Source organism: Symsagittifera roscoffensis, chromosome 5 (assembly GCF_963678635.1).
Source record: "Symsagittifera roscoffensis chromosome 5, txSymRosc1.1, whole genome shotgun sequence".
In the NCBI taxonomy this organism is placed as follows: domain Eukaryota; kingdom Metazoa; phylum Xenacoelomorpha; order Acoela; family Convolutidae; genus Symsagittifera; species Symsagittifera roscoffensis.
This window is the reverse complement of record NC_087066.1, coordinates 37661430-37676269: the sequence shown is the minus strand read 5'-3', so window position 1 is coordinate 37676269 and position 14840 is coordinate 37661430. Positions and strand designations below refer to the sequence as shown.

General features: G+C 33.3%; 1 protein-coding gene across 1 annotated transcript in view; it reads left to right on the top strand.

Annotated features, from left to right (window-relative positions):
• The window catches only part of LOC134846536 (uncharacterized), a gene marked incomplete in the record, with an annotated part of 11670 nt that extends 3711 nt beyond the window's left edge, over window positions 1–7959 (top strand). The window contains 3 exon segments of the mRNA XM_063863915.1: window positions 2931–3049; window positions 3686–3852; window positions 7580–7959. Coding sequence (XP_063719985.1) covers window positions 2931–3049; window positions 3686–3852; window positions 7580–7738 — 445 coding nt within the window.
• Window positions 7960–14840: the final 6881 nt, after the last annotated feature.

Below are 14840 nucleotides of genomic sequence, written 5' to 3'. Positions count from 1 at the left end.
AAATCAGAGCCCGACCGTAAAGAAAACAGTAAAATTAAGCGCAATGAGTCCATTATTACACCTTATTATTACTATATCTTTTTGACATGGTTTAACAAGTAAGCAAGTTTTCAAAAAAAACTCGGACCCTTTTATTGTAATTTTCATTGTGTCGAAATCACAGGTTGTGATAGGGACAATGAAAGAGCCGCAATCAAAGAAATTGTATTTGCTTGTTAACTGGTTACCATGCACACTCTTAAAGGTTGTTTCTGCTCTTCAAATTTATATGTTGCACCCGCACCGGAGCTCCATGGATAATAATTGATTATATTGAATTTTCCGGGTCTGTCTCAATAAATTTCAAAAATATTCAATTATAATCGATTGAAAATGGATTATAGTGATACTATTTTTTGAATCAATAAAATCCAATTGTAATCGATTATATAATCGATCATTTTTGAAGGAAAATGAAATTTGTTTTGTAGCAAAAAAATCAAATTTTAATCAATTTTAATCTCGATTATAATTGCGCAATTCTTCCATAAACTTTTCAGAATAACTGTTAACAATGTCAGTTGTGTAACTCAGAATAAATACTATTTTCTTTAAAGTATTTTTTTTTTCAAATTTTCGATAAAATTTTTTAAATCGTGCGACCTCAGATTAGGCTTCTTCGAGACAAAACATGAAAATTTATCTTTATATAGTGTACTCATGACAAATGAGTCATTCGTAATTTCCAGAGTAATTTTACATCTTTAAACTTGCTTTTTTCTTCCAGGCATAATTAGAACTAAAAATAGAATAGCCTAATTAGCGAAATAAAATGGTTTATAATGGATTTTCTCGACAAACTAATCAATTATATTGGAGAAAAAAATAGATTATAACGGATTATAATGGATTTTTTTTTCGAAAAAAAAATCGATTTTAATGACCACAAAATCGATTACGTGGTCTGAATTTGCAACAATAATGGTTATAATGACAACATTTTAGACAACATTTTTCCATTATAATCGATTTTTATCCATGGAACTCCGGTGCAAGCAGTCATCGAAGATCCATTCTGGCCTTAGTTTTGAATAAGATTTTTTTCGTTTTTTGTAATCAAAATTTTTCCCTTAATTTTCATCTTGACTCTGAATCTCGGAAGTACTGTATCAATTGCGAGAGCAGTTCGTGCGTAAATGTTGGTCAAGTCATTGTCTAGGTAAATCCATCTTAAAAGAAGATTATCACAGTTTTTGCCAAAACTAAAGCTAACAACAGGAAATGTCCCTTCGATACGCTTTCATTTGATCCCACCACTGATAATGGCGAAAAAAATTAATGTTTTTTTTTGTTTTTTTTTTCATTATTTTCACCCCGCAAAATCAGGCACCACAAAAATTATCAGAATGGGTCGAGTGAGATATCATAATGAAGCTTTTTCAGGCTTTTTGATTCGAACGACATAAAAAAAACTCTCAATAATTCATTTCCGTAGCGAGGAAAACTATTCTTTTTTTTGCTTTTTTGGCATATTTTTTAGCGAATAAAGAGAGCATGTAGGAATTGTATAGAAAAAAAATAAGCGGTGAACAACTTAGTTTCATTCCAGGAAAATGTATTCTTGAAGCTTCAAAAATAGCTTTGGTTTTTGGCCGTAAAGAGTTTAATACAAACAGAAAAAGCTTTTGCATTTGCTCATAAAGTGTTTTTTGTTTCGTTAACTTTTTTTTCTGCGGACAAGTAATTTTGATAATTGAATCGCTAAGGTTCCAAACTTGATGCTTTTAATAATCTGTTTTGTTTCAAATTATGTTAAGTTGGGTTTTTTTATATTTAAAAAGGAAGAATTTGCCATTTTTGCTTCTATTCATAATTTATTGTTTTTTTTTCAAAAAAATGATGATTTTCGAAAATCGTTAGACTTTTTATTTGAAATTTTCATTAATCAAATCAACATTGCACAATATTTTGATTTATTTAAGGCTTATCGAATCCTAAGTATCAACTATTTTTCTTCCAAATTGTGTGTTTTGCGAATTGTGAGCAGATTCCGCAACAGGCTGAAAACAAATTTGTCGCAAAATCCACTGCTTTTCTTTGCTCTTTTTGCGTTTTTAGATTTGACGAGCAAATAGCTATAACACTGTTTTGCTGAAAATTGATTCAAAAGCAGCCGAATTTGTGGAAACCGGAACAAAAATAGCGAAATCCGAAAACTTTACCGTACAAAATAATTATGGATTCAGCACAACGTATATTAAATTGGTTTTGGAATTGGCTTGTTTTTGTGGAATCTGTTTTCACTTTACTGAATTCACATACATTTTTCTATTATAAATTACAATTAAGTCGACTTTGTAGAAATTGCTTAAATTGCTTAAATTTGTAGAATCCGCTTACAGTTTGAGGAGTTTGGTTATTTTTCAAAATCCAGAACAACTAGCTACATATACAAGGTGCGGGAAAAAGTTACAAAATCCACGGGATATTTGTAAGTGGAATTGACTCAGAATTTGGAATTTTTTTGCAGACTTTTATCTGCATTTATGACTTAGACACCGAGAGGTGAGCCTGTCTTGTGCACGGTTTGGCCTCGTAATGAATAAGTTTTTGGTCGTTTGATCTCAGATGAAAAAAACTGCTTAAAAAAGCATCAGTTAAGCTAAGCTTTGAGAAATGAATGCAGTGGATATAGTCAGATATAGGCATTTTTGAGCTACTGTACTATCTAGAATTACGCGGAAGAACCCCACCAAAATATTTTTCAGAGCACATTTCAAAGGAACTTTTACCTGCTGAAAGCAAAAAATAGAAAACAACAACAATTGATGAATAGATTTACTTAGCCGTTTTCCTGTATTGAGATTACCCTCATAAAGTCCTATTTTTTGTGCGGGTTTTTTATATGTTTTTCATCTTTTTATTTTTGATCTTTTTCGCATCGCGCATAGGGCTAACTCGTGGTTCTACGGAATCCGCGTGGGACTTCCGACTGCTCTGTTTTTCTGTTGTGTCTTCGGAGCACTTGGTACACTCGTGGCCCTTCGGAAGAGACGGCGAAGCACCAATGGTAGGTATGAGTTTGTTTCATTATAAATATAATTATATTTTGAGACCGCAAACTTACAACCATACATTATATTTAATTGTACGTTTAAAATTTAGTTCGCTTGGTACAAAACCAAAAAGAATCAGCCTGTCGGATGGTTTCTCTATTAGCAAAACGTATTCGCCTACTTTTTTTATAACTTAGATCATATAGACACTATTGAAAAAAGACTGCAAAAATTCTTCGAAAATCAAGAATAAAAAGCAAAAAACAGAACCAAAGCAAAACTCCAAGCGGCGTGCATATTATTGTTTCTAAGGATTAACTAAAGAGACTTTTTTCATTTTGCTCAAAAACAATCTATAATTTTTCCTTGAGGTTTATTGCTATTTCAGATTTTACAGACTGTTTTTATTTAATTAAGTTTTTTTTGACACATTTTGTCGACCATCTGTTGAAAAACGGATAATGGAACAACTATGGATGCACAGTTTGCTGAAATGAGTTGCTGAAAATTTCCCATCATTTTGTTGCCTTTAAATTTTCAGCTGTTTAATATTGTGTATTAATTATTGCAATGTTATGTCACATGTTTTTTCCAGCATGTGTTGCAGTAGATCTGATTATCATGAAAAAAAACGAACTACTTGATTCTAGAAAACTGGCCAGCTGCAAGTAACCCTAGAGCTGCAAGTGTCCAGTTCCGAATCCAGACACCTATGTACCCTCCCACCCCCGGATATTTTCCCCCTCTACCTCCAGCAGAAGGGGCCACCTACCCCGGAGCAGTGTCGGAACAACAACATCAGTCGGAGAAAGAAAGGGTATGTAGCTTTTCAACGGTATCATCGAAAAAAGTACCGTATCGATTAAGTATATATACAGTTTAGCTGCAATTAAAAAAGAAAAATCATCTTAAATAAAAAAAAAATCCGCTTAATGATTGGATCAGGAACTATGTTGAGTTCCCGCGCTGCTGCAGTCTAAACTCAGGTGAAGTACTTTTTGGGTAATTATTTTTTTAAAGATTATTAAGGTTTTTTACATATATTTTTTGCATCAGGATTCAACTCTGAGAGAGCCACTGATTCTTCATTCACCTTGTTTAAGTTAAAATTGGTCAAAGTTTTTATTCAAACAAAATAAAACTCAAAAATATTTGGAAGCTAATCAGCCATAATTTAAAAAACGAATCTGATCTTAATATTTTTTCTTGTAAGAATTGCATCGGCCTAAATTTTTAGTTGTTTTAATTGAAAGAAAATGAAAGCAAGTTTAAAAAAATGTACTAACTGGACATAAAAGCACATAATGTCAAGTCTTCAAAACTGCTGCTGAAGTCTTTACATAAATAACTTAAAGAAATTTTTATTTGTTCTTAGCAACTCTGCCTAATTGATTTTGCTAAATGCAAAAATCTGACGAAAGTATTCAGTGAGTGAATGTTTTTTGCTCATAATAAAAATCAAATACTTATTCAAACGCTGATTTCTTATAAATTAAATGATACAACAAAGTTGAAGTAGCACATAATCTTTAATTTTCAGTGTTTCTTTCATTTATTTCTGCACCGTTGACTGATTGCTAATTCATCACAGATTGAAAGATTTTCAGCTCGTTTAATCAGTCTGACTAATTGATGAGAATTCATGCAATTAAATTTGCTTAGCGCTGAGTTTTAATAACCATAAAAAATTGTTTTTAATGAAGATTCTTTTCACCGTTAATTTCATTACATTTGCAACTAAATGAAATCTTATCGCGGGAACGTCGTAGAACTTTGAAGTTTGCTCTGCATAGTAATATTTCTAGATTTTGGTCGAAATTTGCTTAACAACGTTCTGTTCAAATTGTCCGCCAGACACATTGTCGAATACAATTCAAAACATTCTTTTTCGCCATTCGAAGAAATTGAAAACAGTTCTTGTTATGTGTCGTTTTCTATTCAGGTCGAACTTACGAATAATTATTTGACAGCTTGCATCTAATATGCGTCCTCGCACTCGTCTAAATGCGTTTTAAAAAACTCGCTTTAATTATTCTAATTTCAATATGCAAATTTTCATGCGTGGCGAAGAATACAGTTCTCATATTCTTTCCAATTTACTTAAATTCATATAAAATGGTCAAAAAATTTCTGTAGAAAAATCCAAACTTAGTACCAAGTTTGGGTCAATGTTCCTTGCTTTTTGCGATTTGCAACTAATCTTTATCTCAAGGTTAAACCTCACATCCATCGTACTATTCAGTCATAGTTTTCTAATTTCATTTTACTTAGACCTGTTTCCGTGTGTTCAACATGTTTCCAACTGATTCAAACACGTAAAAATGAATAAAAATGGAAAAACTATCTTTCCAAAGGTTATGCACGATTGCCAATAGGATAAAGAGTAACAAACGGTCTATAGGACTGCTTTATCAAGCCCTTACGGGTACACAAATCAGATTGACATACTGATATGTTTGCACAAATTCATTAATTTAAAGACCTCGCAGACACTTTCAATCAGATTTTTCAAATTGGTTGAAGCAAAAAGGAGACTTGAATCTGAACTGTTTTTTTTTGGGACTCGAACGGACTGATTCTTCATTAGGAGGCCAAACTGTTTTTTTAGAATGATAAGCGGCTTCCGCAACAAGGACGCGCTATTTGATCTTAGTTAGTTCTTTTGTTTTATTTGATGGAATCCAGGAACAGACAGACACAAAATTGTGCGCCTATCCAGTTCACAGTTTGGCCTCGTAGTGTTTTTGTTTTTCGTTTTTTTTACGTTGTCATTGCCCTACCCGTTATTGGCATAGGCACAGTTAATGGCAATGAGGAAAAGAGGAGAGCATGAATGTTATGATGAAAAATCAATTATAAGATCAACCAGACCAAAATGAAAAAATGGCTTGAATTTTTTTTAACTGTAAAATTTTATTCAATTTAATCAATATTTGAAATAAGTTTTCCCAAAAAACAAAATTGCAGGATTTTTATTTTCCTTGTTAAGCAGATGCAAATCTTTCATTTTGAATAAATTTTGACTATATGTTAAGTAACTATGTAGCATTTAAAAGATTTTGTTACCAGGTTGAGACTTAAGCATGTTCACTTAGTATGAGAGTGCGCGACAGCTACAGCAGACCAGAGATCGTGCTGATTAGAAACACCGAAAAAGTTTGAAGTATTCGTTTTCTTCGATATACGCGAATCACTAGGTATTTGAACCTAGTTATCCGTCGTGCTGGACAAAAACGTATAAGTTGGGTTGAGCCTAAAATTTTCAAAATATATAGTGTCTCTTCTGTTTTCCACCCTGGAAAAGCAATGTCGGAATCGAATAAAGTTTAAAATTATACCTTTTTTCTTTTATTTGCTTGTGATTTGCGTGATCGTCTAAATTCATAACGATAAAAAGAAGCCTTTGCTCTTTAAAAGTGTACTGAATTCACGAGCTTGTGCGCAAGATTGGCCAAATTATATACATTATTTAAAAAAAAACACTTTTTATTCAAAATACTTATACATTTGAACTGGAAGCATTCATTTTGAAGCCAAATTGTTATGAAAACTGCACTGACTGAAAAGCACGAATTATCGCGGAAAAATGGTCGATAAACACTTCGGCAACCAAAATTAGCGCGTTTTTGTAGCAGAAAAAGCATAAAAAACAAGCTTGCTTGTATATCCCTGAAAATTACGGATGCCCTTAATAATCAGGTTTTTTTTCACATTTTTTTGTTCTAACTTTCGAAGAAACCGAATTTTTATGATCGATGTAGTTTTTTTATTGAGTCAGTTTTCGCCAGTCAAAACCATAATTTTGAACAAAAATTTTAAAACCCACTTGAAGATATCAACATTCTGAGTTCGAATTCAAGAAGATATTTTACCTTCGATTCTTTTTTGTCAAGCTCTGGGGCTTGCAAATTAGTACATTGGCCATGTTCTGAACTAAGTTATGCGCGCTTTGAAAAGCTTATTCATAATGCTGAGAGCGTAACGCGAACTATTTATGCGTGGCGAATTATCCAGCACAACAAAATTGCTCCAAATTGAATTGAGGCTAGCTAATTGGTCGTATTAATTTCGTACGACTCAACAGTTTACACTTTGAATAGTTCAAAGTTTATAGGTTTTCAATATTTTCTTTTCCTGAAAATTATTTGATAGGAATTAGGGGACAGTGGAAACATTCAGGGCTTTGCCCTGAGATACGAGCAGACTTGTTTTAGGTTATACCTAAGAGTGTTTAAGGGTGTAAGGATGTATTTAGCGTCTGATATTGTATTAATAGGACCAAATAAAAAACTTCAATTTAAATTGAAATGCTATAACTCGCTGCTTGCGCGAGTTATACGAACGCATCATATCGCGCGTTAACTATACCAATTCGGCCAGATTAGAATTTTTAATTCTTCAAACCCAATAAAATTCCAAAAAAAAAAATTATTGGTGAATCCGGACAACAAATTTCAGCTCAAGACAGCATATTTTTCTGATAGAATAAAACGAAAAAGTCTTCAAAATTCGTAACAGTAACAACACCTTCAGTTTAATTTAAGGAAGTGGCTCAACAGATGGCTATGACTTCGTCGCCTTATCCTTTTCCCCAAACTGTAATGATTCCTCCTCGTCGTCCAGTTGAAATTGGGAAGTCACAGCTGAACAGTGGCTTCGTATCTATGGAAGATGCGAAACTTCAACAAAATGATGAAAACTGAAAAAAAGGAAAGTGCAACAAAATTATGAAAACTGAAAGAAATTCTACTGCAACAAAATGAGAAAAACCGAAAAAAGAAACTGCAACAAAATCATGAAAACTAAAAAAAAGGAATTTGCTACAAATAATAAAAACTAGAAAAAGAAGAAACTAGAACAGTATGCTGAAAAAAGAAACTCTGAAGATGGATATGGACTCTTTAAACGACTAAAACAGTTCGCTGCTTTGTTTGATCTTTTTAATAATTCCTCTTAAAAATCTTAGCTGCGCCTGTCCATTTCCCAGGACTATAAAAATATTGATTTAAAAAATCTTTACGATGATTTCAAGATCGAACAAAGCAAGAAACAGCTTAATTTGTACGACAGCAATATTGTTAATGCAACAATTGCTACTTCAACTGTATTGTCGTCATTCAAGGTTACACGAAATAATGAGTACCTTTCACTTCTCCTTGATTGTTTAGTTTAATTAGATCTCTCCTTATCGATTAACTTAATTTCTATAAACCATTTTTAACCAAATCAGCATAAATTTTGTCCGATTGTTATGAAATTTGACATTCAGGGTATTTAAGTCATGACAAACATAATTGCCCCGGGTTGACCCAAACTTTTTATCATACAATTCCATACGTACAGAAATTTTTATGGGATCTCTATGATAAGCATTTTTCCATATATGAGAAATTGTATGATAAGTACTTTTCCATGAACCAAAAAGTTGATTTCTGAAAAATTTTGCATTGTGTTCGTTACCGAACTCAAGTGAAAAATACCTTGGTATATTCAAAGCACCAAAGGTTGGACAGTCTTGCATTTACAATGCATTGAAAACGACCTGAATTGTCTTTCACAAATGGTATAACGAAAGAAATAAACTTTTAAAATTTGGCAAAAACTTTTAATGATGATTCTTTTTATTGATCAAGGCATTTACAAACACGTAATACAAACGAAATACGAGTTTTCAGCGTCGTTGAAAATAGTTTTTAACCCAAAAGAAAAAACATCCAACATTAGTGTATCCAGGACTACGGTCAGCATACAAAAAATTTAATTTTCCCTGCAAAATTTTTTTTGGAAAATGTTTGTGTGAGTGCAAAAGTCGATTTGCGGTTGAAAAAAGCAAACAAAAAATAGGGCAATCTCAAAATTAAATTTTTGTGTCGCCATTTCAAATTTTTTGTTGTGCCGGTTTGCTCATAACCAAACTGTTTTATTAGAATCAAACAGCCGCACACACAAATTAGTTTATATCTTTTTTAACCATTTTTTGAATTGTTCGATACACTTGATTTATGGAATTGTACGATTAGCATTTTCGGGGTACGGAGGTCAAACTGCGTGGTCTTCGTAACCAACCTTGTAGGATGTCTTTTTACACTATAAACTTGATGATTATGTGAGGTTGGGGGGGGGGGGGGGGTAGGAGGAGAGATGGAAAAAGAGCTCAAAATACTTTTAGATCACTTACCTATAAGTAATTTTTAAACTTCAAAGAAATTGTTTTGAATTGGTTATGTTATGTAATATTTTAGATTCGGTTAGACACAAAAAGTAAAAACTTAAATTTAATCTAACAATAGAAACCATTTAGAATTTTCAATTTTGTAATCAGGGTTTTCTCAAAATATTTTAGTTTTTTCAAATCTTTTTGCCACGCAAAATAATCAGATACCACAAAAATCACCAGAATGGGTCGAGTGCTATATCATTTTGAAGCCTTTTCCCTCGTGATTCGATTGACAAATAAACCGACGAGTAGGTTTCGTAAGAGAAAAATATTTATACAAGCCGATTGAAATTTAATTTTATTCTAGCAAACATATTCTCGAAGCTTCAATTCTTTCTTCCAAGGAACTAAACAATTTTTAAAAATCAGAAAAGAAAAAGCTTTTCGAAACTTTTTAACAGCTTCTTTTTTGTTTTGTAATTCATAGTAATTTCTTTTTCCTAAATCCCCTGCCGCCTCCCCCCAACCCCTACCCCAAACTATGTTGAACATTTTGTGATATTAACACAGTTACCGGCTATCCTTGTTGCACTTTGTAATTATTGGTTATTTGAGGCAATAAGAATCAGTTACGTAAAAACAGCTCTAAACACCCTTTCTGATAATTAATTGAAAAATCATAAATTCATGACCGCATCCTGCGTCAACCGATATAGATTGATGAGCCTCAAATTTCATATTTCTGCCAAAAAACCACTTTAAATCAAAAACTCATATCTCCAAAAACTTGTAGAGTTCTTTGCTTTACTAATAATAGTTCAATCAAACAATTTTGCACAAAATAATATTCTAGTTTAAGCCTGTTCTTTTTAACCGTTTGTTCTAACAATTTCAAACCGGGTCAATCAATCATCACCATCTCTCTCAGTAGCGGATTTAGGGGGCAGGGGTCGGGTGAGGACGCCCCATCTCCTTGGTCATTCGACATCCTGGCTACCCAAGCAAAAGGTGCCCCTTTTGCTACTATTTTAAGACCTCAATTTTTGGCTGGATGGCCTTAAATTTTTACATTTTTCTTAAAACGCCTTTGGCGCCAAAATATGCCATTTTTGAGGGGAGAGAGCGCGCCGAAAACACGGAAATTTTTGGTCAAAACTGCCCAAAAAAGCCTATAAACGCTCTTTTTGGCCTGTTTTTTTTTCATAAAATCACCTGCGGCTCAGAAAACTTGACCAAAACAGGATCTTTTTAGTGACTTGGGAAAACTCAGAAAATCAATTTTGAGGAGCTTAAAAAAGGTCGACAAAATTTTTGATTTTTTTTAGGGCACTCTCCGTTGCACTCTCCTTCAAGAAAATCCTAGATCCGCCTTTGATCACTCAGATGATGTAAAAAAAAAACAGACAAACTTTTTTTGAAAAGTTCGAAACTGGGTTGATAAAAATTGAACCAATAATTATAATTTCTGTTACTTACAAAATTTTTAATGATTGGTTTAATTCGTCTTCGAAATGTTGAATAAAATTCACCTACAGAAGTTTTTTTGAAATGATTTAAACCTGAATTTGAAAAAATTATCGTGAAGTTTGGTCCATGATAGCGACCAGGTGTCACTAATGAAATTTGTTCCATGATAGCGACCAGGTGTCACTTAAAACTAGTTGGTGGCCACGAAACAAAATTGAAACTGTATATCTTTTCAGTTATGTCTTTTATATATGTTTTTATATGTTTTATATATGTCTTTTTCAGATACTCGAGACCATTTGATGAATATAAGGAACTTTATTTGCTGTTACTCTAAAAACTTATCACGATTTTTCACCTAAAATTTAATTTTTTGAGAAAATACGTTTGGTTCATCAAATTTTGACATCGATTACAATTTCATTCAGCCTCAAATATTAATTTTTGTCCAGAAATCATTTTACATAAAAAGAAGTGTTAAGAAACAGCGATTTTAGTGAATTTTATTGTAATTTATGGAATAAAAGCTCAAAAAACAATTATGAACACTCAAAAAAAAGGTAAATTTGTATGCCAATTGAGCTTTATTAATTGAGTATTTCAATTGAGTCCCTACTTGTTATTTTATTAAGGTTTTGAATGTAGGCTATGCCATTGGTTTCTGTGACTGCTCAATGTTAGAACCAAAAACAACCCAACTTTTGCTTTGGATAAAATGCTATCCAAAATCATTGCTTACTGAACTTTTTTAAATTTAAACAAGACTGCTCGTATCAAGGCGAAGCCCTGAATGTTCTGACTGCCTTTTAAGGGTTTATGGAGCAGTAATAACATTAAAAAAATAAATGTAAGAAAAAAAAGACAAAATTTTCTAAAATTTGAAATTTTTTATAAAAATCATCCCCCGACACGCCATATAAAGTACAAAAGGATAGATTTCGCTCCTTGTAACAAATCAATTATGGCAAGTAAGCTTCTGGTGTCAGGACAAAAGATACCATACAAAAAGCTCCCATGACAAAAGATACCATTAGACGAGCTCACTGCTTATTTCCAAAAAAACGTACATTAGATGCGATTTGATTGGCCGAAAAACTCTTTTTCCTATTTTTCTTTGGAACCATTATAAAAACGCTGTGTGTGGTCTAGCCCGAACCACAAATGCAGTTGAAGGGTGGCATCTAGGTGTAACCGCTTTGTTTCAAGGCAGCCATCCTTCAATACATACGTTTCTCGAAAAAATTCAACTGGATTCCTACAATCAAATGTTCAACATTTTGAAGGCATCCAGCGGCACTATCAAATTATCCCGGAAGAAGTACCGTGATCTGAATGAAAAAGTTCAACAGACAACAAGTTCATTCACAGACTCTAACTTATTGTCTTATATTCGCCCACTTGCCCATTTAACCTATTAAATTTTGTTTGTTTTTGCCTAATTTTTCCTAAATTTAAATTTGTTTGATCAACTTTTTTATAGACGTCTCCTTGCACCCTCCCGGAGAACGCCGAAACGCAATACTACGACTCGCATTCGAAAATGCTGTCTCTAGCAATTTGATCCCAGAGCAATTGCTCTTATTTACGGGACGCTAGGTTGGGGGTAGGGGCCTCACGGCCCTTTGAGTATTGCGCCTAGCGAAAAAAAGTTGATCAAAATTGAGAATTAATATTTTTTATCAAATAGAATGGCAAGTGTTTCGTAATGAAAATGATTTGAAAGCTTTAGAATTTTGCAAAAACTCAATTTCAATTTTGTACCGACTTGAGTTGTCTGGAAAATCAGGCCATTTTTGAAAAAGTTAGTTTTGATTAATTGGAAATTTTTTTCAAGTTCAATTATAGTCTAAGCTGTTTTGAAGTTTGAGTTTCATTTTAAAGGCCAAGTGATTAGCAAGTTCATTTATGTTCGAAATTTGTGCAGCAAAAGTTTTGCCGTTTCTTTGATTTCAACCGACGCTTTGTTTTTTCTTTGATCGACTAACCGCTTTATTTTCAATTCTCAGGTTTTTTGTTATTTTATTATGGTATCTTATGTCGTGGGTATCTTCTTTCACCAATTTGGAACGATTTTTAAGACGGATTAACTCTCCGCTCACGCAATAATAGCGCGAAATATATCGCGCGTTAATTGTCCCAAATTGGCCAAAATGGCAATTGTTAAACCCCCATAACTTTACCAAAACTGATCACAGGTGAAATATACTTTTTTCAATTTTAAGCTCAGGACAATTATACCTTTTGAATGATATAAAAAAATTCTGTCAAAAATGGCTAGTTAAAAAGTCAAAATAGTCTGAAGAAAAAAAAATCCACCCCGAGCACAAATATTTGATTACCTTCGCTACGAAAGTCGGAACAATAAGGTCTATAAGTGCAATCGGAACTTTCCGAGTTTTGCACAAATACGAGCAGTTTTGCTCCGTTAAAATTTGCTTATAAACTTGAGGTCATGCTGAGATCATCTTAATCTCAATGGCGATGAAATGCAGAAGAAATGCACGAATACTCTTCCCAATACTTTTACATATAATCTTCTACAATTTCAAACCATATGACGCAACCATTCATAAAAAAGAGCTCGCTGTAAAAAAGTGCGATTTTTGGTCAAAAATTCCAAAAACTACCTAAAAACGCCTTATTAAAATTAGCCAGTGGCGCAAAAAATTTGGCCAAAACAGGGTATTTTTAGGGCTTGGAAAGAGATCCGAAGGTCAATTTCGGTCGAAAAAAATTATCCAAAAAGTTTTCGTCAAAAACCTCTCCCCTCGAGAAAATCCGAAATCCTCCCGTGTGCACAATATAAATATTCTAATTGAAACAAAATTCGCTAAAAAGTTGAAACATTTTGCGATACAAAGTTTTCAGAAACCTAATAACTGTATCAATTATATTTGGCCGACAAAAATGACGAAAATTAGCTGCGCACCCGAGTTGATCAAAAAGTGTAGTCATACACTTCCCAAATACGGTTAATAAATTTCATAAATAAAAAAATGCAAGAGAACCTGAAGTATTGTAGTATTCTACCACTATGGGTATTAAATGATTAGCCTTTTTGTTCCGATCAACTGAAAAATGAAGAGAATCTTTGTATTTGGGTTTTTTTGTTTTTTTTCTTTTTTTTTCCTTTTTTCCTTTTTTCTCTTTTTTTTAACGCTCAAAATCGGGTTCAACAAGTAATTATGGGAGTAGGTCGAATTTCATTTCACAGTATTTGGTCAAAAATTTTGGGCCACTGATTTTAATTACACATTAAAAACCGGATTCCTTTTAATTTTTATCCGCAAAATATAAATGGGAGCAACAAAGCAGACTCAGAGATGGTCACGTGAGCATTTAGCCACCTTCTTGACTCTTGTCACTACATTTTACTGTAGCTGGGAGCGGTGAAAGGGGAAGTATGAGGGAAAATTTTTGATCCCACTTCATCACATTCCCTCTTCTTTGCTCGGACTTTCCGATGAAAATGAATTTGAAACAGTGGGAACTACAGGCAGGGGCGGATCTAGGTTGACTTTTTTGTTGACTTTTTTTAGGTCAACCAAATTGATTTTCCGAGCTCTCCTTAAGCACTAAATGTTGACTTTATTTTTAGGTCGACCAAATTGACTTTTTCTAGGTCGACCAAATTGATTTTCCGAGCTCTCCTTAAGCACTAAAAAGAGGCTGTTTTGGCCAAATTTTCTTTGCCGCAGGCAAATTTTTGAAAAAACAGGTCAAAAAAGCCGTTTTTTGGCACTTTTTGGAAAACTTTGACCAAAAAAATCGCGTTTTTTTCGGCGCGCGCTCCCCTCTCAAAATTAGTATATTGGCGCCATAGGCGCCTTTAGAAAATTTTGGGGTCGGTCGGCCAAAAATGGATTTTTTAAAAAGTACCAAATGGGGGACCCTTTGGGTTGGCAGGGGGTCGAATCCCTGAAGAAAAGGCGTAAGCCCCCCCGCCCCCCGCCCCCTAAATCCACCCCTGACTTCAGGTAACGAGGCTAAAAACTGAATTATATTATAAAAAGAATAACCTTACAAAATCTTTTTCTTTACTTCTGTTTGTCTTTCCTGTTTTTTATTCGTCATGCCATTATTTGAAATTGATATCATTCAAAATCATTAGGTCCTCAGAACCTATTTTGATACGTTCGATTCGAAGAAAAACTTTGTCAGCTTTTTCAAACGAGCTTAGA